This window comes from Haliotis cracherodii, unplaced genomic scaffold, assembly GCF_022045235.1.
Source record: "Haliotis cracherodii isolate W230 unplaced genomic scaffold, xgHalCrac1.p SCAF_4, whole genome shotgun sequence".
In the NCBI taxonomy this organism is placed as follows: Eukaryota; Metazoa; Mollusca; class Gastropoda; order Lepetellida; family Haliotidae; genus Haliotis; species Haliotis cracherodii.
This window is the reverse complement of record NW_027266297.1, coordinates 46,153,143-46,178,001: the sequence shown is the minus strand read 5'-3', so window position 1 is coordinate 46,178,001 and position 24,859 is coordinate 46,153,143. Positions and strand designations below refer to the sequence as shown.

The 24,859-nt window shown below is 40.8% G+C and overlaps 1 protein-coding gene across 2 annotated transcripts; it reads left to right on the top strand.

Moving 5' to 3' along the window:
• The first annotated feature begins 102 nt into the window (after positions 1–102).
• LOC139479004 (uncharacterized) lies at positions 103–24,859 on the top strand. Of its 2 annotated transcripts, none has more exons than XM_071261731.1 (17): positions 103–358; positions 1,504–1,639; positions 4,648–4,849; positions 5,420–5,575; positions 7,269–7,356; positions 8,254–8,378; positions 10,165–10,223; positions 10,782–10,854; positions 15,478–15,562; positions 16,582–16,657; positions 18,264–18,344; positions 18,878–19,018; positions 19,531–19,700; positions 19,863–20,013; positions 21,250–21,323; positions 22,441–22,545; positions 23,005–24,859. In XM_071261731.1, exons 1-17 carry the CDS (start codon positions 104–106, stop codon positions 23,125–23,127), a joined length of 2,100 nt encoding a protein of 699 aa, XP_071117832.1. In that variant the 5' UTR covers position 103; the 3' UTR covers positions 23,128–24,859. The 2 variants fall into 2 exon arrangements, with proteins under 2 accessions (XP_071117832.1, XP_071117831.1); XM_071261730.1 differs by having other exon boundaries at positions 18,875–19,018.

Below are 24,859 nucleotides of genomic sequence, written 5' to 3'. Positions count from 1 at the left end.
ATATTATGTCCCCGACCTGTATGACTGATACGCATAGCAGTATCCTTCTAAAAATAGATTACATGCCTGGCGATTCACTGCGGACTTAGGCTTTGTTGACAACATGGCGGAAAATGGACTAGACGATAAGCTGTTACAGAAAACAGCGGTCGACATGAAGGCGTCAGGCGACATATTACAAACACGGTTACCTGATATATATTCTCACCATCTAGATCTGCAAGGCCGACCTGGATCGCAGTTGAGCGATAGATTGACGTTCACTGATAAGAAAGGCAATTCTGTCTCTGCTTATCCAGTGATTGTTGATCTCCGACGGCTAATGCAACTAGGCACAACTGAATCAATGATCAAAGGGGTAGGGTACAACATCAACGCTTTCTTTTCTGGACTTGGCAGTAATATTTATGTTTTCTCTAACTCTTTTGAATGATTGCTTTTAACTGTTATGTCAGTCTACCAAAATACATTTTCTCCCTTTATGTATCCTTTATTCGATTCCTGCCAGTTGAAGTATTTGTTTGTTTGTTGATTAAAGCTGCAGTGAGCAATATTCTACCTATATGACAGCGGTCTGTAAATAACTGAGTCCGGACCATTGATTGATATCATGAGCATCGACCCTTGCAATTGAGATACAATGACATGCATCAACCAAGTTAGCGAGCCTGACCACCTGGTCCGGTTAGTCACCGCTTACAAGCATGGGTTGCAGAAGACCTAATCTAACCTGAATGAGTTAACTGCTGAAGTAGCTGAATAATTATTATCTCATGCTTATCTCTATCAATGATTGCCTCTATTTTTTCCACACTGGAATATTGTAGGAAGTAGGTGGCAAACTGTGAACATCATTTTGCTTTTACTTTTGTGGTTTAGTAAGCATCTGCCCACAATCATCTTCCCGAGGCAAGGGCGTTAACTGACTAAAACAGTCCAGTTTCCACCCTTGCTGAATAGTCTGGAATTCTGTAGTTACATTTTGGCTGGGCTAAATTTAATGAGTCTAGGCACAGTCCAATCAAATCACATGATGAACTAGACATCCGTTTCGCAAGCACCATGGATTTCAACATGCAGGTTTCTGTTGAATGCAGGATTTGTAAAGGATGTGTACCACCAACTGATATTTTGAAAATCTTTTCATGTTTTTAATCAAGTTATTTGATGCACTTTGCGATGTAAGACCTGTTTTATTGCAATATAGATTTTGATTATTGATCAGATCGTCTTTGACTGGACACCACCATTTTGTTTGAAGCAACAGCAAGTAATATGAGAAGGGGAATCTGACTGGTCAATAGGAGGGACATAGAAGGGACAATAGCCAGTACAATTGAGCCTGGCAGTTCCAGCTTAGTTCGGCAAGGGTAGAAACTGGACTTTTACTGTCAGTTAACATCCTTGCCTTTGGAAGATGGCCAACAATAGATAATGTCACTTGTTCTATAGCAAGTCTGATTTACATTATCCAAAATACATTATATGATTATTGTGTTTCAGGTTTCCAACAAAGACCTCTTGCATGCTGTTGTAGCTCTGTATGATGTGTCCCTGTCGGAGATGACACCAGATGTGTTGTATGCAACTGTTTGTGACAAGTGGGCCCGCACAGTTGTACTTGTCAGGGATATCAAAGGTGGATTTAAAAGCTTAATAATGCTAAATATCAGTAATAAGCTTTAATCTCTTGCAAACTTCATGTCCATTATTCCATCATGTAACAGGTTTCCTTTTGGATGCAAGTACAATACTGTTACAAAGTTACTATTGTGCTCATGAACATATGGTTTCCAGTTACCTTGACAATTGAGGGTCATGCAGACTTCATTATTATTTTTTATCTTTTCCTGCATTACTACCTGAATGCCTCTTCTGCTGTTCTTTGACTAGGACTTAGGAGACACAGCTGTGAGAGGTCCTGGCTACAGAAATTGTTGTACCCACCAGTTGTGTGGCATCGTTCCTCCCACAGCCACCATCACATATAACCACATCACTACTGGTCATTGGACTGTACAGACGTTTAAGAATAAAGCTCCCCAGTTTGAAGAACCAGACAGAATTCTTTCCTTATCCCTGATAACTGATACATTCTCAGTTGTATATATAATAGCCTACCTTAGCGTATATCTCGGCTGATTTGGCTCTTTCCTGGGCTTACTTTGCGCAGGTGTTGTTCCATCCGCCATCTTGTTTTGCCATGTTGTCACGTTTGCATGTCTTGTGCCTTCATAGTTCAATGTGTCTATCTCAGCTTATGACGACATCTGTTACTCTGGCGCTATCTGCGACCACAGCAGTTTCAAACATTAGGTAATCAGTATACCTCTGGTGCCCCCGGCTTGCTCTCCTGTGCTAAAAGCACCTGATACATAGCATATGCATACGCCTCTGTTGCCAATAACTACTACTACCTCACAGTCCGTCCAGGGCTCCTTTGGAGGACGCCATTACACCTTTGCAGCCTCATACACATGCCTCTATCCCCCCGCGTCTCCCTGTCATACTTCCAGATCCTCTCACTCTAGACGTTGCCGATTCGTCTTACGAGTCAACCGCGATGGAGTTAGACACACACATGGGACTTTACCAAGTGCCGGATTAGATGGCGGACCGGTTGGCTTCGGTCGCTCCCTCCCCGGCTCCAGATGTTGACACAATTTGGTCCTCCCCTAAATCCATCCCATTGGATCCCATGCTCACAGATTTGATATCAGCCTTTGATGATGATTTCTCCAAACTGTCCCTCACTTCGGCTTTTAAGGCACCTCGTTACAAGAAGCTAGACTGGAATTCGGTGGTTGCTCAAGCCCTTATCTGTCTTGGCCTCGTCTGCCAGAACCATTGATCAGGATCTCATTGAGGACAATCCTAATCTGGTCCATCTTTTACATACTATGTCATTTCAACAACGTCAAATCGACCATCTACGTAATCATATCCGCATGGCTTTGGCGGAGATCATCACCACCAGGTGCGTTGGTTATCCCGCCTTAAGGGTTTGGGATTCTGAGTTCAAGAGGCAGCTCCTACATCAGCCTTGGAGTGCATCCTCACTATTCAATTGCACTATCTCTGAAACCCACGCACGTGTCTCCAGCTTTGCCTGTGATGGTGTTCCAGCGGTTCTGCCTGCCACATATCAACCTATTTGCCACCAGCCAGAATGATTAACTCTGGACCTTCATCTCCCCATTCCCTCTGGCTTGGACGTTCACAGCATTTAGCATTCACTGGATGCTTTTCTGCCACCTGTACTAATTACCAGGGTTCTGCAGAAGATTAAAAACACACTGAATCTGTCACTGCTTTTGGTCACGCCTTGGAGGCTGGCATGGAATTGGTTTGTGGATCTTCAAGACATTGCCAGTCGCGACCCTCTTGAACTCCCAGGGTGGCCACATCTACTGGTCCATCCCTTCAGTCAGTTGACAGACAAGTTTTGTCTGCACGCTTGGCACATCTCCACAGGGGCCCAGCAGGTCACAAACCCCAGATGGTCTTGACTCTTACACCTCGGAACTGACCCTGCTACCTCCCTGATAGTAATCACCCCAGACTTGGGGGTTTCATGTTTCCACTTATTCCAGCGTCTTGAATTGGAATTTAGAACTTGGCCAACTCCCTTTTCTACTGTTCCCTTTTCCATGACTGGATTTCACACCTGCTACTCTCTTTTCCATCTGATAAAAATGCCTTAAGATGAGTAATGCAGGATAAGATAAAAAAAACTTAGTAAAATCTAAATATTTTTTACATTTGGATACTTATTCAGCATAACTACGTCTAAGGTGCCCTCCCAAGGCTTTGCTACCTCCCCAATGAGTTTCAGATGTCCGTTATTAGCTGTGATGTGGTTATACATCATATCACCACTTCCGGTCACATGGTTGCTGTGGGAGGAAGTAAGCCACACAACTAGTTGGTACAACAACTTCTGTAGCCAGGACCTCTCACAGCTCCATCTTCCTAGTCAAAGAACAGCAGTTGAAGATTGATTGATTTATTGATCCTGTCATGGAGTTAAAACTACAGCCTGCTTCTTGAATCACTGATAGTGATGTAGACATGGAATTTATATATAACATTTTATATTGTATCAGAGGGTCTATATTACTGGTGGGAGACATAATAAACATAAAAGTTTTTAAGTGTAATTTATTTCTTGGAGTGGCTGCTGTTCAGTAGGGTGACAGGCCTAAACATTTTGTTAGTTTTATAGTCAAAAGTCAAAAGAAGTATATTGTACAAAAGGCCTCCTGCCGATATACACAAGAGAAAGTTAGGCATATAAATATATTCATAAATGTTACACATAGGGATGGATATACATGTTGTTTAATTAGTTCATTTCTTTGGCCAATATTCATGTTTAGTATATTGAGCGAGAGAAAAATATATATAGTGATATTTTTTCATTTATTCATTTTATTGTTGTTTAAGCTTCAGGACACTTGTTCTATTCTATTCCTATAATGGGCATATGCTGGACCTGGTCATTTGATCTACCGGGTAGTCAGTCTCTATTGAGCTTGTGACAAACTAAGGTTGAGTTTTATACTCATTACACCTAGCATGCTTAGTGGACATTGGTCCGGTCTGCAGCAACTTCTTCACAGGAATCCATCTTCTCTCTTTCACTAGAGACACAGGAAAGTCTGAATACAGCTAAACAGAGTGGAGAGAAAGACAGAAAGGTATCTGAGGCTGATGGAGACAAGGATGATGACAAGTCTCATGTGATAGATGAAGAAACAGACACCTATGAGGGTGAAGATGCCACGCCCAGTGTATTTGCTGACATCTTTAGTGACAGTGAAGAGGAAGAGGAGGAAGAAGAGGAGAGGTAAGAAAAATACTTTTTTTTGTAGTAAACCTGTATACACATTCAATCATCTCCATCACATCTTTTATCATATGACATGTAGACATATATATCCCAGTCAGTTAATTACTCTCAGAGGTCTGCAGACTAGACATTGTTTAACTGGAACTTAACTACAGCACATGGCAGTATGAATGTTGAGTATTTCTGCAAATGATATTTAATGATTAGTGTGAAATGAGAAGTCGTTTTTTATATAACAAATAGGACCTAAGTTCAAATTCCTTCATCTCCAATTTGTTCTGAAGGAGAATTTGATAAAATGTGTTGACACTGGTGACTATTTCTTTGAATATGTTTCATTTCTTTGATCACTTGAAGAATATAGTTAACACTGAATGTGGCTTTGTTTTATAAATGATTTTCCTGACATTTCATATAATGTACAGTTAAAAGTTACACTATGTGCTGGGATCCTTAAGGATTTCTGCAACGGTACTTTAATCTAGGATCCCCAAATGTTATGACTTTGATTGCCATTCTTTATTTCAAACATGGCAAACAATAGACCCTTGATAAAAACTGTTGCAGTGATGAAGAAGACTTCTCCAAAGGCATTGGTACTTTCATAAAGACAGTGTCTGAGAGGAGAAAGAAGCGGAGGACACAAAATGGCCAAATAGAGTTGGGTCAGATTGGTATTGAGAACAGACTACTGGCATGTGCCACATTTGAAAAGAAATTTGTGTAAGAGTATTTATTATTTGTGTATGTTACAGTCAATGGCTATAATCAGGCAATGTGTATATTGGCTCAAGATTTCTGTCAATATGTATCTTGACTAATTCAGTCAGGCAATGTACATGTTGAAAGAAATTTTCAGTCAATATACATGTTACCTGAAGAATGAGACAGGATTTTAGACAGATTGACTGAAATAAATTAGACTCTTTAATTTTATCTCCTTATTTTAATTTGGATCTATTTTTATCTTAAATGATCAAAGTAACTTCACTAAGTATGCAGTTTACACAATATATTCAAGGCAATCATATGTCATCTTCCCGAGGCAAGGGAGTTAACTGACTATAAAAAGCCCAGTTGCCACCCTTGCCGAACAAACAAGGCTGGAATTTGGGGTGGGTTTAGTCAAGGGAGGTAACTGAACTTTTAGTTTTATAGTCAGAATCACCAAAATAGCTTGAAGAGCCTTGAATTTGTACAAAATTACACATACTTTTTAATCAAAGTGATATATTTGTGTGCCAAACACCCTGAAGAATTCATGATAGGCTTAATTAATGTTTTTGTCGGATGAAAATTATGTCTTGGAAAATGTGTGATGGTCATACTTCTTTTTAGGTGTTATGACCAATAGTTAGTGAGCTGGATTTAATACAATACTGACAGACTAACTTAAAAAGGCTTAAAAATGACAATTGGCAGCCTTGAAAAGGCCTTTGAAGTTTAGTGTTCCATATCTGTATGATCTTGGAAGATGTCTGATGTTAACAAATGTTAACACATCACTAATTATATTTTGTATTTTTAATTAATAAGTAAATCTGATAAGAGCTAATGGGTTTATTATTCAAATAATTAGCAGTGACCTAAAACGGTCTCCTCATCATATTCAAACAAGCTGATTAGAATACAGATGGTTACAAAAGTTCACGTCAAAGCCATAGGTGCCAGAGACCTACAAAATCAAGTGGACAGTAATATTATACCATTGCTCTATCTACTTTTGCAACAGCTACTTCCGAATCCATATCTTCATATCAAGGATATGTTTGACATCATTAAGAAAGGTCATGGTGGTCGTGACAAAATGTTGAAAGTATTGACTAAATATGCTAATATAAATCGGGAGATAGTAGAACAGTACGATATCACTTTGCATTGAATGTCAGAAGACGTGTAAACAAAGTACAACAAAAGGCGTAGTTGTTAAACCCGTCCTGTCCAAAGACTTTGGATCTCAACTGCAAAAGCTTGTTCCCTCCAATGAGGGGGCGGTCGGGTAGCCTAGTTGTTAAAGCGTTTGCTCGTCACACCGAAGCCCCGGGTTCAATTCCCGACATGGGTACAATGTGTGAAGCCCATTTCTGGTGTCCCCCGCCGTGATATTGCTGGAATATTGCTAAAAGCGGCGTAAAACCATACTCACTCACTCCTTCCAAGGAGGACACCCCAGTTTGTTCCAGAGGATTGAATCCGGTTTACAATATGACCTCCTACAGCAACCTTTGTTAAGTGGCTACCTTTGGTGAAATTTGTAAACTACACTACATGGTGAGCTACAGTGCCATGACACTATGTTATATAGTTACAGCACAAAGTTCGTATTGACAGCGTACAAGGTCATGGATAGATATGATATAGTCTAAAACAGGCAATAACGTTCTGCTTTTGTTTCATGATGCAAATTGTCTTTCAGTCGCCATAAAGATCGAGTTATACATTTGACTTTGATAAGCGTCAGACCTACCTACCGTGGCTTTGGCTTAGGAAAGTCCCTCATGTCTGTAAGTAGTTCGCTTCTCAGTGACCCTGAACACTGGTGTAATTGTGCAGTTTAGTTTCATTTCTTTTCTTCTTGTTCAAGTGTAAGCTTACAGTGTGTTCTTACTAGGAGTGATACCTATAGGGTCCTCTGTGTAATGCCAGAGGCAAAGTGTAAAAATGACAAAATTACAGTACATTGCATTTCAGCATGCAATATCTACACTGTCTTTTAATCCTGAGGTTTGCTTCGATGTTTATTTAGCTATATATACTGATGGAAATGGATAAGGCCACACTTAGTTTTAGACACAGTAGAGTGATATGCTCTCATGGGTTGCCATACTTGTCTATCTTGTCAAGCTTATTTCTCTATATTTTTTCATTGTTCCCTTGTTTGTTTCCATCAGTATATGTTATGTATACATATGCTTCTATCATTGAGTATCGGTACATGACGTCATGGTACTCATGGACATCACAGCTCAGTATGCTCAGTATGCCGATCCAATTGATCATCAGTGAATTGCAAAACCCTGAGACATATGTTATAAATTAACACTTTCAAACACAAAAACAATGCTTAAAGGTGTGTGTTGATGATAATATGAGTGTTTCATATCACAAGACAGACATCCTTTTGTATTTAACACAAATGTAATATATGGAGGGCTAGTTTCGTTCATGTAGTCACAGGCAATGCTAAACATGTTTTCCTCTTCAGTATCAGAATTTCATCACGATATGGCTGAAATATTGCCGATGTGACGTTAAACTTTAACTCACTCACTCAGTATCAGAATTGACTAAGTATTAAGCATGACTACACAAGACCTTTCCTTTTGAATTATCTCAAATCTCTGCAGTATTTTCCACAGTGCACTGTATCATGTGTATACACCCTGATCCTAATGTTGCAGCAAGTCGTGGACCCCACAGTCGTAGGCAACTATGAGGCTGTAGTTGTTCATGCTGATAATTCCGCTGTAGAGTTCTTCCAGAAGTTTGGCTTCTCTGATGACACTGTCCTCAACAGCAGATGGAGGTAGGTACAACCACAGCCACATGGATGGAACGAAGCCATTGTGAATGTGTTCCTGAAACCAGGCTTCCCTAACTTTAAACATGAGTGGAAACCAGTTGATAAACCAACCCAATGGAGGCTGTCAAAGTATTGCTATTTGAAGGATTTCGGCTGGTAGTTGAGGATATATGCTGGTAGTAAATGATCTCGGCTGGTAGTTAATGATACGGCTGGTAGTTAATGATACCGGCTGGTAGTTAATGATACCGGCAGGTAGTTAATGATATCGCCTGGTAGTTAATGATATTATCTGGTAGTTAATGATATCGGCTGGTAGTTAATGATATTATCTGGTAGTTAATGATACCGGCTGGAAGTTAATGATATCTTCTGGTAGTTAATGATACCGGCTGGTAGTTAATGATATCTTCTGGTAGTTAATGATATCGGCTGGTAGTTAATAATATCGTCTGGTAGTTAATGATATCAGCTGGTAGTTAATGATATCGGCTGGTAGTTAATGATATCGGCTGGTAGTAAATGATATCTTCTGGTAGTTAATGATATCGGCTGGTAGTTAATAATATCAGCTGGTAGTTAATGATATCGGCTGGTAGTTAATGATATTGGCTAGTAGTAAAGGATACCATCTGCTGGTAATAAATAATATCAGCTGGTAGTTAATGATATCAGCTGGTAGTTAATGATATCAGCTGGTAGTAAAGGATATCGGCTGGTAGTTAATGATATCAGCTGGTAGTAAAGGATATCGGCTGGTAGTTAATTATATCAACTGTTAGTTAATGATGTTTTCTGGTAGTTAATGATATCGGCTGGTAGTTAATGATATCTTCTGGTAGTTAATGATATCAGCTGGTAGTTAATGATATCAGCTGGTAGTTAAGGATATCGGCTGGTAGTTAAGGATGTCTGCTGGTAGTTACTGATATCGGCTGGTAGTTAATGATATCAGCTGGTAGTAAAGGATATCGGCTGGTAGTAAAGGATATCTTCTGGTAGTTAATGATATCAGCTGGTACTTAATGATATCGGCTGGTAGTTAATGATATTGGCGGATAGTTAATGATATCTTCTGGTAGTTAATGATATCGGCTGGTAGTTAATGTTATCAGCTGGTAGTAAAGGTTATGGGCTGGTAGTTAATGATATCGGCTGGTAGTAAAGGATACCATCTGCTGGTAGTTAATAATATCAGCTGGTAGTTAATGATATCAGCTGGTAGTTAATGATATCAGCTGGTAGTAAAGGATATCGGCTGGTAGTTAATGATATCGGCTGGTAGTTAATGATGTCAGCTGGTAGTTAATGATATCTGCTGATAGTTAAAGATATCATCTGGTAGTAAATGATATCCGCTGGTAGTTAATGATATCGTCTGGTAGTAAAGGATATCGGCTGGTAGTTAATGATATCTGCTGGTAGTTAATGATATCTGCTGGTAGTTAATGATATCAGCTGGTAATAAAGGATATCAGCTGGTAGTAAAGGATATCTTCTGGTAGTTAATGATATCAGCTGATACTTAATGATATCGGCTGGTAGTTATTGATATTGGCTGGTAGTTAAGGATATCGACTGGTAGTAAAGGATATTGGCGGGTAGTTGAGGATAGCTGCTGGTATTAAAGGATGGCTGTTGGTGTATCAGCAATAGATTTACATTCATGACAAGTACTAACCAGGTGATCCAAAATCACATGAGTTCAACTCTGTTGCAATAGGCAGGTTGGTAGGCATGATTAATGTCTCTATCGTGTCTTATCAACTAACTCAGTATTTTATTTCAGTGAACTTGCTGAGCAGTTTACCAATTGTACCTTGATGTGCTTCCTGCCTGGATTCACAGGTGGGTAACTCCCTACTTTAACTGTGTCTAGTACAACATACACCAACTGAGTGTACTGCCCGTGTGACTCCCTACTTTAACTGTGACTAGTACAACATACACCAACTGAGTGTACTGCCTGGGTGACTTACTGCTAACTGTGTCTAGTACAACATACAGCAACTGAGTGTCCTGCCCGTGTGACTCCCTACTTTAACTGTGTCTAGTACAACATACACCAACTGAGTGTCCGTCCCGGGTGACTTACTGCTAACTGTGTCTAGTACAACATACACCAACTGAGTGTCCTGCCCGTGTGACTCCCTACTTTAACTGTGTCTAGTACAACATACACCAACTGAGTGTCCTGCCCGTGTGACTCCCTACTTTAACTGTGTCTAGTACAACATACACCAACTGAGTGTCCTTCCTGGGTGACTTACTGCTAACTGTGTCTAGTACAACATACACCAACTGAGTGTACTGCCCGGGTGACTTACTGCTAACTGTGTCTAGTACAACATACACCAACTGAGTGTCCTGCCCGTGTGACTCCCTACTTTGTGTTCTGTGTTTCAGGCTTGACTCTGCTCAACACATCCAAGGCCATGGGGACCGAGGTGATCGAGATGGAGCAGGAGTTCAACATGTGGTCAGTACTGATAGCATACACACACAATGGTCAGTACTCATAGCATACACACACAGTGGTCAGTACTCATAGCATACACACACAGTGGTCAGTACTGGTAGCATACACACACAGTGGTCAGTACTGGTAGCATACACACAGTGGTCAGTACTGATATCATACACACACAGTGGTCAGTACTGATAGCATACACACACAGTGGTCAGTACTGATAGCATACACACAATAGTCAGTACTGATAGCATACACACACAGTGGTCAGTACTGATGGCATAGACACACAGTGGTCAGTACTGACAGCATACACACACAGTGGTCAGTACTGTTAGCATACACACAGTGTTCAGTACTGATAGCATACACAAACTGTGGTTAGTACTGATAGCATACACACACAGTGGTCAGTACTGATAGCATACACACACAGTGGTCAGTTCTCATAGCATACACACAGTGGTTAGTACTGATAGCATACACACACAGTGGTCAGTACTGATAGCATACACACACAGTGGTCAGTACTGATTGCATACACACACAGTGGTCAGTACTGATAGCATACACACACAGTGGTCAGTACTGATGGCATAGACACACAGTGGTCAGTACTGACAGCATACACACACAGTGGTCAGTACTGATAGCATACACACACAGTGTTCAGTACTGATAGCATACACACACTGTGGTTAGTACTGATAGCATACACACACAGTGGTCAGTACTGATAGCATACACACACAGTGGTCAGTTCTCATAGCATACACACACAGTGGTCAGTACTCATAGCATACACATACAGTGGTTAGCACTGTTAGCATACACACACAGTGGTCAGTACTGATAGCATACACACACAGTGGTCAGTACTGATAGCATACACACACAGTGGTCAGTACTGATTGCATACACACACAGTGGTCAGTACTGATAGCATACACATAGTGGTCAGTACTGATAGCATACACACACAGTGGTCAGTACTGGTAACATACACATAGTGGTCAGTACTGATAGCATACACACACATTGGTCAGTACTGATAGCATACACACACAGTGGTCAGTACTGATAGCATACACACACATTGGTCAGTACTGGTAGCATACACACAGTGGTCAGTACTGATAGCATACACACACAGTGGTCAGTACTGATAGCATACACACACAGTGGTCAGTACTGGTAGCATACACACACAGTGGTCAGTACTCATAGCATACACACACAGTGGTCAGTACTCATAGCATACACACACAGTGGTCAGTACTGGTAGCATACACACACAGTGGTCAGTACTGATAGCATACACACAGTGGTCAGTACTGATATCATACACACACAGTGGTCAGTACTGATAGCATACACACACAGTGGTCAGTACTGATAGCATACACACAATAGTCAGTACTGATAGCATACACACACAGTGGTCAGTACTGATGGCATAGACACACAGTGGTCAGTACTGACAGCATACACACACAGTGGTCAGTACTGATTGCATACACACACAGTGGTCAGTACTGATAGCATACACACACTGTGGTTAGTACTGATAGCATACACACACAGTGGTCAGTACTGATAGCATACACACACAGTGGTCAGTTCTCATAGCATACACACAGTGGTTAGTACTGATAGCATACACACACAGTGGTCAGTACTGATAGCATACACACACAGTGGTCAGTACTGATTGCATACACACACAGTGGTCAGTACTGATAGCATACACACACAGTGGTCAGTACTGATGGCATATACACACAGTGGTCAGTACTGACAGCATACACACACAGTGGTCAGTACTGATAGCATACACACACTGTGGTCAGTACTGATTGCATACACACACAGTGGTCAGTACTGATAGCATACACACACAGTGGTCAGTACTGATGGCATAGACACACAGTGGTCAGTACTGACAGCATACACACACAGTGGTCAGTACTGATAGCATACACACAGTGTTCAGTACTGATAGCATACACAAACTGTGGTTAGTACTGATAGCATACACACACAGTGGTCAGTACTGATAGCATACACACACAGTGGTCAGTACTGATTGCATACACACACAGTGGTCATTACTGATAGCATACACATAGTGGTCAGTACTGATAGCATACACACACAGTGGACAGTACTGATAGCATATACACACAGTGGTCAGTACTGATAGCATACACACACAGTGGTCAGTACTGATAGCATACACACACAGTGTTCAGTACTGATAGCACACACACAGTGGTCAGTACAGATAGCATACACACACAGTGGTCAGTACTCATAGCAGACACACACAGTGGTCAGTACTGATAGCATACACACACAGTGGTCAGTACTCATAGCAGACACACACAGTGGTCAGTACTGGTAGCATACACACAGTGGTCAGTACTCATAGCATACACACACAGTGGTCACTGCTGATAGCATACACACACAGTGGTCAGTACTCATAGCATACACACAGTGGTCAGTACTGATAGCATACACACACAGTGGTCAGTACTGATAGCATACACACACAATGGTCAGTACTGATAGGATACACACAGTGGTCAGTACTGATAGCATACAGTACAGTGGTCTGTACATGTAACATACAGTGGTCTGTACATGTAACATACACAGTGGTCTGTACATGTAACATACACAGTGGTCTGTACATGTAACATACATAGTGGTCTGTGCATGTAACATACAGTGGTCTGTACATGTAACATACAGTGGTCTGTACATGTAACATACAGTGGTCTGTGCATGTAACATACAGTGGTCTGTACATGTAACATACAGTGGTCTGTACATGTAACATACAGTGGTCTGTGCATGTAACATACACAGTGGTCTGTACATGTAACATACAGTGGTCTGTACATGTAACATACACAGTGGTCTGTGCATGTAACATACACAGTTGTCTGTACATGTAACATACACAGTAGTCTGTACATGTAACATACATTGGTCTGTACATGTAACATACAGTGGTCTGTGCATGTAACATACACAGTGGTCTGTGCATGTAACATACAGTGGTCTGTACATGTAACATACAGTGGTCTGTACATGTAACATACAGTGGTCTGTGCATGTAACATACAGTGGTCTGTACATGTAACATACAGTGGTCTGTACATGTAACATACAGTGGTCTGTGCATGTAACATACACAGTGGTCTGTACATGTAACATACAGTGGTCTGTACATGTAACATACACAGTGGTCTGTGCATGTAACATACACAGTTGTCTGTACATGTAACATACACAGTGGTCTGTACATGTAACATACATTGGTCTGTACATGTAACATACAGTGGTCTGTGCATGTAACATACACAGTGGTCTGTGCATGTAAAATACAGTGGTCTGTACATGTAACATAGAGTGGTCTGTACATATAACATACAGTGGTCTGTGCATGTAACATACAGTGGTCTGTACATGTAACATACAGTGGTCTGTACATGTAACATACAGTGGTCTGTGCATGTAACATACAGTGGTCTGTAGATGTAACATACAGTGGTCTGTACATGTAACATACAGTGGTCTGTGCATGTAACATACACAGTGGTCTGTACATGTAACATACAGTGGTCTGTACATGTAACATACACAGTGGTCTGTGCATGTAACATACACAGTGGTCTGTACATGTAACATACACAGTGGTCTGTACATGTAACATACATTGGTCTGTACATGTAACATACAGTGGTCTGTGCATGTAACATACACAGTGGTCTGTGCATGTAAAATACAGTGGTCTGTACATGTAACATAGAGTGGTCTGTACATGTAACATACAGTGGTCTGTACATGTAACATACAGTGGTCTGTGCATGTAACATACACAGTTGTCTGTACATGTAACATACACAGTGGTCTGTGCATGTAACATACAGTGGTCTGTACATGTAACATACAGTGGTCTGTACATGTAACATACACAGTGGTCTGTGCATGTAACATACAGTGGTCTGTGCATGTAACATACAGTGGTCTTTACATGTAACATACACAGTGGTCTGTGCATGTAACATACAGTGGCCTGTGCATGTAACATACAGTGGTCTGTACATGTAAAATACACAGTGGTCTGTGCATGTAACATACAGTGGTCTGTGCATGAAACATACAGTGGTCTGTACATGTAACATACAGTGGTCTGTGCATGTAACATACACAGTGGTCTGTACATGTAACATACACAGTGGTCTGTACATGTAACATACATAGTGGTCTGTGCATGTAACATACAGTGGTCTGTACATGTAACATAGAGTGGTCTGTACATGTAACATACAGTGGTCTGTGCATGTAACATAGAGTGGTCTGTACATGTAACATACAGTGGTCTGTACATGTAACATACAGTGGTCTGTGCATGTAACATACACAGTGGTCTGTACATGTAACATACACAGTGGTCTGTACATGTAAGACACAGTGGTCTGTACATGTAAGATACAGTGGTCTGTGCATGTAAGATATAGTGGTATGTGCATGTAACATACAGAGTGGTCTGTGCATGTAGCATAGAGTGGTCTGAACATGTAAGATACAGTGTAATGAGTACATGTAACATTGTTGTAGGAAGGACAAGACATTGATGGCCTATCAAGCCCAGGTCAGTTGTGTCATGAGGATGAAACATGAGATTCTGCAACTCAAGGCCATTGTAAGTAGGAGTTGTCTAGCGAGGACTGACTGACAGGTTCTGAGCCTCACATAGAAGGACCTGCATAATAGTGAAATCATGAGTTGTGGACCTTATATGTCATAGAGCTATCCACATGAACTTGAGTCAACTGAGTAAACTGTTTGACTGTGACAAGTCAGAAAACAAGCAGGGGTCTGTTGTCTTTGGAAATGGTGTAACTAGAGGAACGTGCAGTCATCAAGAAGAAAAGAGGCTCAACACCAAAGTCCATCCATGAAAAGATATGAGTAAAAAACTCTGGAAGGATGCCTCTTCTAATACCACACTAAAGAGGTGGGCAGCAGAGTTTAGACATCACAGGGAGAGCCTTGAAGACCACCTGCAGTCATCGAAGCCTGTCAACATTTTCACAGAAACCTTCTCAGAAGTCACTTTTTCCTGATCTGGCTCCATCTGACTTCCACTTGTTCCCTAGCATAAAGAAAACTCTCGCCGAACCAATGTTGACTTAAACAGTGCCACCATAGCAGGTGTAGATAGCCAAGAGAAGGACTTTTATGAGACTGGGAAAAGACCCTCCAACATCATTTGAAAAAATGTATCAGTGTGAAAGGGGATTATGTTTAAAAATAAATCATTTAATGTCTTTAGGTCAAGTCTTTATATGTGCGGCTCAGAACATAGTATATCACCCTTGTACATAATGTTTGTAAACAGTGCCTTCTCAGCATACTATACAGCATAACAATGATGAAGGCATATGTTACCATAAAGAACATCAACATTCCCTTAGATATGTATGTTTTACATTTCTTGTAGATATATATGCTCCACATTTCTTGTAGATATATATGCTTCACATTTCTTGTAGATATATATGCTTCAAATTTCTTGTAGATATATGCTTCACATTTCTTGTAGATATATATGCTTCACATTTCTTGTAGATATATATGCTTCACATTTCTTGTAGATATATGTGCTTCACATTTCTTGTAGATATATGTGCTTCACACTTCTTGTCAATTTATTTTTAGGTGAAGTCTCAGTCGGACCTGATGACCAAATTATCAATGGAAAATGATAAACTGCAAAAAGAAAAGGCTACTGTAGGTCAGTCAAACTTCAAGCTCTGTAGTTTTTTATCCCCAAATTTTTCAAAAACATTTCCAGAGCAGAACTGAAACTGCTGAATATTTCTTATAATAACATTCTATACAGATCAGGCTAGGCATTAATTGATGATTTGGTATTTCTATTTTTTGTATTATTTTTGTCATGATGACAAGGTTGACTTTATACTGAACATGAGAGTAGTGCTGGTTTCCAGAGCAGAACTCTGACCCAGTTGAATATTTGTACATCAAACTTGGTATGCAGATCAGTCTAGTGTTGAACTGGTGCCTTTTGATAATTTGGGATTTTTATTGTTTTCATTTTTGTATGTTTTCATGATGACAATTTGGACTCATACTGAAAACGAGGTAATTCGTAGAGATCATTTCCACAGCAAAACTCCAAACTGTTGAATATTTATAGATGAAACTTGCTATTACAGATCAGTATAGTGGTGAAGTGGTGCCTTTGTTGATTTGGGATGTTGTAACTTACTGAACAGCATTATTTCTTCACTGAACTGAAGGTATCCAATGGAAATAGATATAAGTATATAAGTAGCCAAACTCCATTTCCGAGTTGCAGCAGAATGAGAGGTAATTTCCTGATGCCTCTTGTGTACTTTGCATTAGGAAATATGTAACAATTGCACTTGATGGCTGTGACACAGTTATTATCCCCCGCCACGAAGCAGATCTTGAAAACCGTACCATATTTCTTCACCAAACTTGGCAAATAGATAGATCTAGAGGTGAACTGGTGCCTTTTGATAGTTTGGGATTTTAAAAAAAAAGTTATTTTTCGAATTTACATTGCACTGACTTTGATTTAGACTGAAAATGGCAGTAATCCTCGTTTCCGGAGCAGATCTTGAAAACCGTAGCATATTTCTTCGTCATACTTGGCAAATAGATAGGTCTAATGGTGAACTGGTTCCTTTTGATAGTTTTGGATTTAAAAAAAAATATTCTTCGAGTTTCCATGGCAACGACTTTCCGGAGCAGATCTGGAAAACCGTACCATATTTCTTCACCAAACTTTACACATAGATAGATCTAGTTGTGAACTGGTGCCTTTTGATAGTTTGGGATTTTTTTAAAAGATAATTTTTCGAGTTTCCATGGCAACGACTTTGATTTAGACTGAAAATGGTAGTTGTCCTCGTTTCCGGAGCAGATCTTGAAAACCGCACCATTTTTTTTTTTAAACACGTAGTATATTTCTTTACAAAAAGGCCCAGTGAACATAGTTCACAGGAGCTAATGCATTGCACCCGACATGTCATATTGGCGGGGGATGTGAGTATTTCATGCTTGTTTATGTTAGAGAGAAGGACTTCAATCCGGACCTCCTGTCTAAACCTGTCACTGACTGTAACATCACCATGTAACATGTTTCAGTTGAAATAATGACCAATGACCTCGGCATTAGCTGTGATGACCTGTCGAACACATGCACGAAACAGGTTATCACAGCTAATGTCAAGGTCATTGTATAACCTACCTTTTGTTACCGAGAAAGACTTTTTGCGTACTATCTATCCAGACCTATCACTGAGTGTAAGGTCACTATATAACCTATAACTTGCCGGGGTATGTTACAGAGAAGGACTTCATTGCATACCGCCTCTCTACTGCCAGAGTTGCCTTCCACACTGGTGATATGTTGACTGATGATAACCAAGGTAGGCTTCTTCTGCTATTGCTCTATATATATATGTGAATTTGCTCTCATAATAATGATAAAAAAAACTTTATCTTCAGTTTCTTTACAATTGAAAAAGTTTTATGAAGAATGTTGTTTTTTCGTTTATTGTTAAATTTAACGCCGCACTCAGCAGCAATATTCCAGCTATATGATGGCGGTCTGTAAATAATCAAGCCTGGACCAGACCATCCAGTGATTGACATCATGAGCATTGATCCACGCAACTGGGATACGATGACAAGCATCAACCAAGTCAGCAAGTCTGACCACCCAATCCTGCTATTCGCCTCTTACGACAAGAGTAGTTGTCTCTTGCAGCAAGCATGGGTTACTGAAGATCAATTCAGTCGGTTTTTCGATTCATACATCAATGTTTTATATTTGAATTGTAAGACCTAGGTTTTACAGTTGAATAAACAGCCTTTAAATATGCATCTAATTTGTAGTTTTGAATGATTAAACTACATGTTATGCTGGGTGGTATGATGCTGTCTGATGCTGTGACAGAAGGAGATGAAGACATCTGCACGGACACACTGATACAGGGCCTGCAGCAGCAGCTGGACATGATGGATGCTAGCCTGAACAACCGTAGTCTACACATGGTCAGCCCTGAGAAGACTGGGGACAAGCACATGGTCACATCTATAGGTCAGTATTGACACCCATTCCGCCGATAAGTATTAGCACATATGCAGCTGTTGTTGTTAATTTGTTTGACGTGTTGGTCCAGGTGTGGTAGGAGTACCATCAGTATGTTTGATGTGTTGGTCCAGGTGTGGTAGGAGTACCATCAGTATGTTTGATGTGTTGGTCCAGGTGTGGTAGGAGTACCATCAGTATGTTTGATGTGTTGGTCCAGGTGTGGTAGGAGTACCATCAGTATGTTTGATGTGTTGGTCCAGGTGTGGTAGGACTACCATCAGTATGTTTGATGTGTTGATGCAGGTGTGGTAGGACTACCATCAGTATGTTTGATGTGTTGGTCCAGGTGTGGTAGGACTACCATCAGTATGTTTGATGTGTTGATGCAGGTGTGGTAGGAGTACCATCAGTATGTTTGATGTGTTGGTCCAGGTGTGGTAGGACTACCATCAGTATGTTTGATGTGTTGGTCCAGGTGTGGTAGGACTACCATCAGTATGTTATATGTGTTGATGCAGGTGACAGCTCCTACCTTTCCTTCCCCTGTGCCCGTGTGCGGAGCCAGCAGGATCCCAATAACCACAGTAAGGATTCCACCATGTTCTGTGATGTAACACAAGAGTTCCAGGAAGGAATGAAGGCAGACAAGACTATCAGGAATACTTATGAGGTCACCTCTATAACTAAGGTAAGACTTTACACTTACTGTAGGCATTCGTTCTGCCATTGTTCTTACAAAACACATTAAAAGTTATTATTGAATCAAAATGTCAGTCATAGACACATTGCCATTCAGTAGTAGTACTAGCCCAAACTGCTCGTGTCACAATCCTGGAATGTATGTACACAGGCTGTGCTTCCTGATTCGGTAAAAAAGGCGTACCAGTCGCGTCGTGACCACCTTGGTGATGGCAGCATGGTGACTGAACTGTACTACTGTGGATCTCTGCAGAGACCTGAACGGATACAGGAGATACTGGACTCCGGCTTCTCGGATGCAGGTAGGTCGGCCATGTCGATGTGTCACAGGATTGTGCCAGGTCCCTGCCATCAGGAGACATGGGCCCTGAAACAGTGCATTGTTCCTCATGCTATCCTTGCAGAAGGGTTCCACTGTATAGGGTACTACAGGCATGCCGACATGTCCATTCTAAAGTGCACAAAACCAGTTAGGAAGTCTAGACTACTCCAATCTGCAAAGGAACCAGGTTCATGCATTATGGAATAGGCTCGTCCTGGCTACGAGGTACATGAGGTACATTGCCAAGCTATTTTGGTTAGTCTTTAAGAGGCATGATCAGACCAAGAGTGCATACCTGGTATAATATTTTCATTTGAGATATTTTAAATACAGGCATTAAAAATCTTTTGCTTGTTGTACTTTTTACTCCTAATAATTGTCTTACAGTTCACCCAGTTCTGTCAGTTTTATTATCCCCCGCCACGAAGTGGAAGGGGCATATAGGAATGGGTGCCGTCCGTCGGTCCTTCTGTCCTTCCGGCCGGCCGTCCAGCCGTCCTTCCATCCGTCACATTTCGTTTCCGGAGCAGATCTTGAAAACCATACCATATTTCTTCATCATACTTGGCACATAGATAGGTCTAGTGGTGAACTGGTGCCTTTTGATAGTTTGGGATTTAAAATTTATTTTTTTTGAGTTTCCATGGCACCGACTTTGATTTAGACTGAAAATGGCAGTAGTCCTCGTTTCCGGAGCAGATCTTGAAAACCGTAGCATATTTCTTCGTCATACTTGGCACATAGATAGGTCTAGTGGTGAACTGGTGCTTTTTGATAGTTTGGCCTGTTTAAAAACAATATTTTGACTTTGATTTAGACTGAAAATGGCAGTAGTCCTCCTTTCCGGAGCAGATCTTGAAAACCGTACCATTTTTCTTCACCATATTTTGCACATTGATAGGTCTAGTGGTGAACTGGTGCCTTTGGATACTTTTGGATTTTTTTTAAAGTTATTTTTCGAGTTTCCATGGCAACGACGTTGATTTAAACTAAAAATGGAAGTAGTCCTAGTTTCCGGAGCAGATCTTGAAAAACGTAGTATATTTCTTTACAAAACGGCCCAGTGAACATAGTTCACAGGAGCTAATGAATTGCACACACCCGACATGTCATATTGGCGGGGGATGTGAGTATTTCATGCTTGTTCGCTGATGGATTCAGTAAACTGCAGGTAAGCTTCAGATTTAAATGGCTGTATTGTCATTCTTTCTCACAGATTTCTCGTATGGAGAGTATGGGAGGGGTCTGTACTTCTCCAAGTATCCGTCCAAGGCTGCCCAGTTTTCTGCTGTAAGTAATACATGTAATACATATCCCCAGCTTCAACTAGATTATTTGGGCTGGCGTAATGAGATGTAAGTTGGTGAGGTGTGTGTTGTTTATTGTAGCCAATTGCTGCATGATGAGATGTAAGTTGGTGAGGTGTGTGTTGTTTATTGTAGCCAATTGCTGCGTAATGAGATGTAAGTTGGTGAGGTGTGTGTTGTTTATTGTAGCCAATTGCTGCATGATGAGATGTAAGTTGGTGAGGTGTGTGTTGTTTATTGGAGCCAATTGCTGCATGATGAGATGTAAGTTGGTGAGGTGTGTGTTGTTTATTGTAGCCAATTGCTGCATGATGAGATGTAAGTTGGTGAGGTGTGTGTTGTTTATTGTAGCCAGTTGCTGCGTAAAGAGATGTAAGTTGGTGAGGTGTGTGTTGTTTATTGTAGCCAATTGCTGCGTAATGAGATATAAGTTGGTGAGGTGTGTGTTGTTTATTGTAGCCAGTTCCTGCGTAATGAGATGTAAGTTGGTGAGGTGTGTGTTGTTTATTGTAGCCAATTGCAGCGTAAAGAGATATAAGTTGGTGAGGTGTGTGTTGTTTATTGTAGCCAATTGCTGCGTAAAGAGATGTAAGTTGGTGAGGTGTGTGTTGTTTATTGTAGCCAATTGCTGCATGATGAGATGTAAGTTGGTGAGGTGTGTGTTGTTTATTGTAGCCAATTGCTGCATGATGAGATGTAAGTTGGTGAGGTGTGTGTTGTTTATTGTAGCCAATTGCTGCATGATGAGATGTAAGTTGGTGAGGTGTGTGTTGTTTATTGTAGCCAATTGCTGCATGATGAGATGTAAGTTGGTGAGGTGTGTGTTGTTTATTGTAGCCAATTGCTGCATGATGAGATGTAAGTTGGTGAGGTGTGTGTTGTTTATTGTAGCCAATTGCTGCATGATGAGATGTAAGTTGGTGAGGTGTGTGTTGTTTATTGTAGCCAATTGCTGCATGATGAGATGTAAGTTGGTGAGGTGTTTGTTGTTTAGTGTAGCCAATTGCTTTGTAATGATATGTATGTTGGTGAGATGTGTGTTGTTTATTGTAGCCAATTGCTGCGTAATGAGATGTAAGTTGGTGAGGTGTGTGTTGCAGTTCTCCCGCCTGGTCCTGGTGGAGGTGGGGCTGGGCAAGGTGGAGACAGTCACAAAGCAGGACCGGACACGCCAACATTGCAGCCCAAACTTTGATTCTATCATAGTATGTATTGGACTGAATAAGCACATTGTGTCTAACTAACAGTTCAGGCTGTCTGCACACAACTTTCCTCTGTAGTTGCATGACAAGTCAGATTTTTTTAACCAGAGGATAGATGTGCATGCATCACAGTTATTTTCAGCTTGATATTCACAATGACATGCAGAAACAAATGCAGAGTTTCGTTCTTTGAGGATCATATATTTATGCACTCTTAAGGACATAAGCCTACTTTGTGTTCTATATAGATGTTTCCAATGTAGATTTCATTGTGTTGAATTGAATTTGAAAACTGATATGCCAAATATGACAAGTAGATGTAATTCACTGTAATTCGATGGACATGTCACAGACTTGGCATGTTGTGACTATTTAGAGGAATGGAGTTTCTCAGTAAACGTTCTATAAGTTCACAGTCTGTGGACCATCTTGATCATGCTTATCCATGGTTGTTTACTTTAGACCCCTGGCAGATTGCGGAAGGATGACTGTGACCCTGAGCCAACTCTACTGCAGGAGTATGTGGTGTTCGACCTGACCCAGGTGCTGCCTCTATGTCTCATCTCCTACGAGACTGCGCTGTAAGTGTCCAAGCTGCTAGTGACATCTCAGGACTCCTCAGCCCTTCAACATTACACTTGCAGTAGTGAATTCCATCCAGGCTTTCTTTCAGTGTTGTAGACAGATGCTACCTGTGATCTCTGTGTTGTCTGGTTGTGAAACTCTTGTGATGTAACCAAGCATCAACCTGTGCCTCACATGATCCTACTGTTGTTCACTTCACTGTGCCTTTGTCAACATGCGTCTACTGGCACAACATCACAAGCAAAGCTTCACAAGAAACAAGTTTCAGTTTACATCTAATCAGTATGTTTTTGTGAATACATTAGTTGATTAAACCCAATGTTACAATCATATAATTAATGCCTCTGTTTCTGAGTGGCTGGGTGTTATGCATACATCAGTTCCGTATATAAAGTCATTCTCTCTGGGATGAGGAGGAGGAAGGGCTATCTTTGTCCATGACTAGATCCATGTGCTGTTTTGGGGGTATTTTTGATGGCTTCATGTTTAAGAGACATTCTAATTCCATTATATCAGATAATTCACTTATTCAATATTCACATGAACATTTGCAGTGACATGCTTCATGTGTAAAGACACATAACACCCTGTACTGTGATATCTGTATCTTGTCATTGTCCATGAAGAGTCCCTAGACAGGTGTGATGAGTGAATTTAGTCACCCAGTAGCCGGTGCCTTCTGGTAATGTAACTGTACATCATCTAGTGTGTCCCATGATGCAGCTTTTCACTGGAAGTACAGGAATAGTCTTGTATTGTAAGGTGATAATGATGTTTATGGGATGTTAAATGATGTTATAATTATCAGATTTTCATATTACCCATTTCTGTTCATGTAATCATAGAACAGTGGTCTATGTTTTTAACAGCCAAACCATGCATCTGCCCATTTCGTTGTTGGGTGTGGTGTGTGGGTCTACTCATAGAGAGAATATCCATCCGCGCAAGCTAGTAGTAGTACTGTGTGGGTCTTCTCAGAGATCTGTATGTCCGTCCTCCCAAGCTAGTACTGTGTGGTGTGTGGGTCTTCTCAGAGATCTGTATGTCCGTCCTCGCAAGCTAGTTGTAGTACTGTGTGGGTCTTCTCAGAGATCTGTATGTCCGTCCTCGCAAGCTAGTCGTAGTACTGTGTGGTGTGTGGGTCTTCTCAAAGATCTGTATGTCCATCCTCTCAAGCTAAAACTGTGTGATGTGGGTCTTCTCAGAGATCTGTATGTCCTTAGATGTCTTATGGTGCACATCAAATGCCTGTGTTCATTCTTCCAAGTGATAATACCAGTAACCAATCAGTGACGATTTAGCTTGTCGTGGTGTTGCTGTTGTGATTTGTGTTATCATAGTATAACTAACTCCTGCCAAATGTGATGTCTCCCTGCTAACTTATTCAATGTCTGTGAGCAGAGATTGCCACTTAATCTGTGATATTTTACCTGTCAACATTCTAGTACGTAGTAATGATGTGATCATGTTTCCATTCTTTTATCAACTCCTATGCAGAGTGAGAAGAGGTCTGTCTGGGTAGCTGGGATACAACAGTACTTTTCTGGTTTAAAACAGGATTCAGGAGGTACACATCCACATGCACAGGCAGACAGATACTCTGCACACTGCTTACTGTTAAAACATTGGGAAATCAGTTGCAGCAGATGGTCCACTTATTTTATGCTGTTGTTTCATTGTTTGTTTACAAGATTGCAGCTACCATTTAAACACATTCCAAAGAGGAATAGAT

What these genes read in the sequence shown, in the direction of transcription:
- LOC139479004 (XM_071261730.1), top strand. Translation starts at nt 104, where the DNA reads ATGGCGGAAAATGGACTAGACGATAAGCTGTTACAGAAAACAGCGGTC. An exon ending in CTGAATCAATGATCAAAGGG is followed by an intron (nt 359 to 1,503) that starts GTAGGGTACAAC and finishes ATTGTGTTTCAG; the next exon opens with GTTTCCAACAAAGACCTCTT. An exon ending in TTCTGCAACTCAAGGCCATT is followed by an intron (nt 15,563 to 16,581) that starts GTAAGTAGGAGT and finishes ATTTATTTTTAG; the next exon opens with GTGAAGTCTCAGTCGGACCT.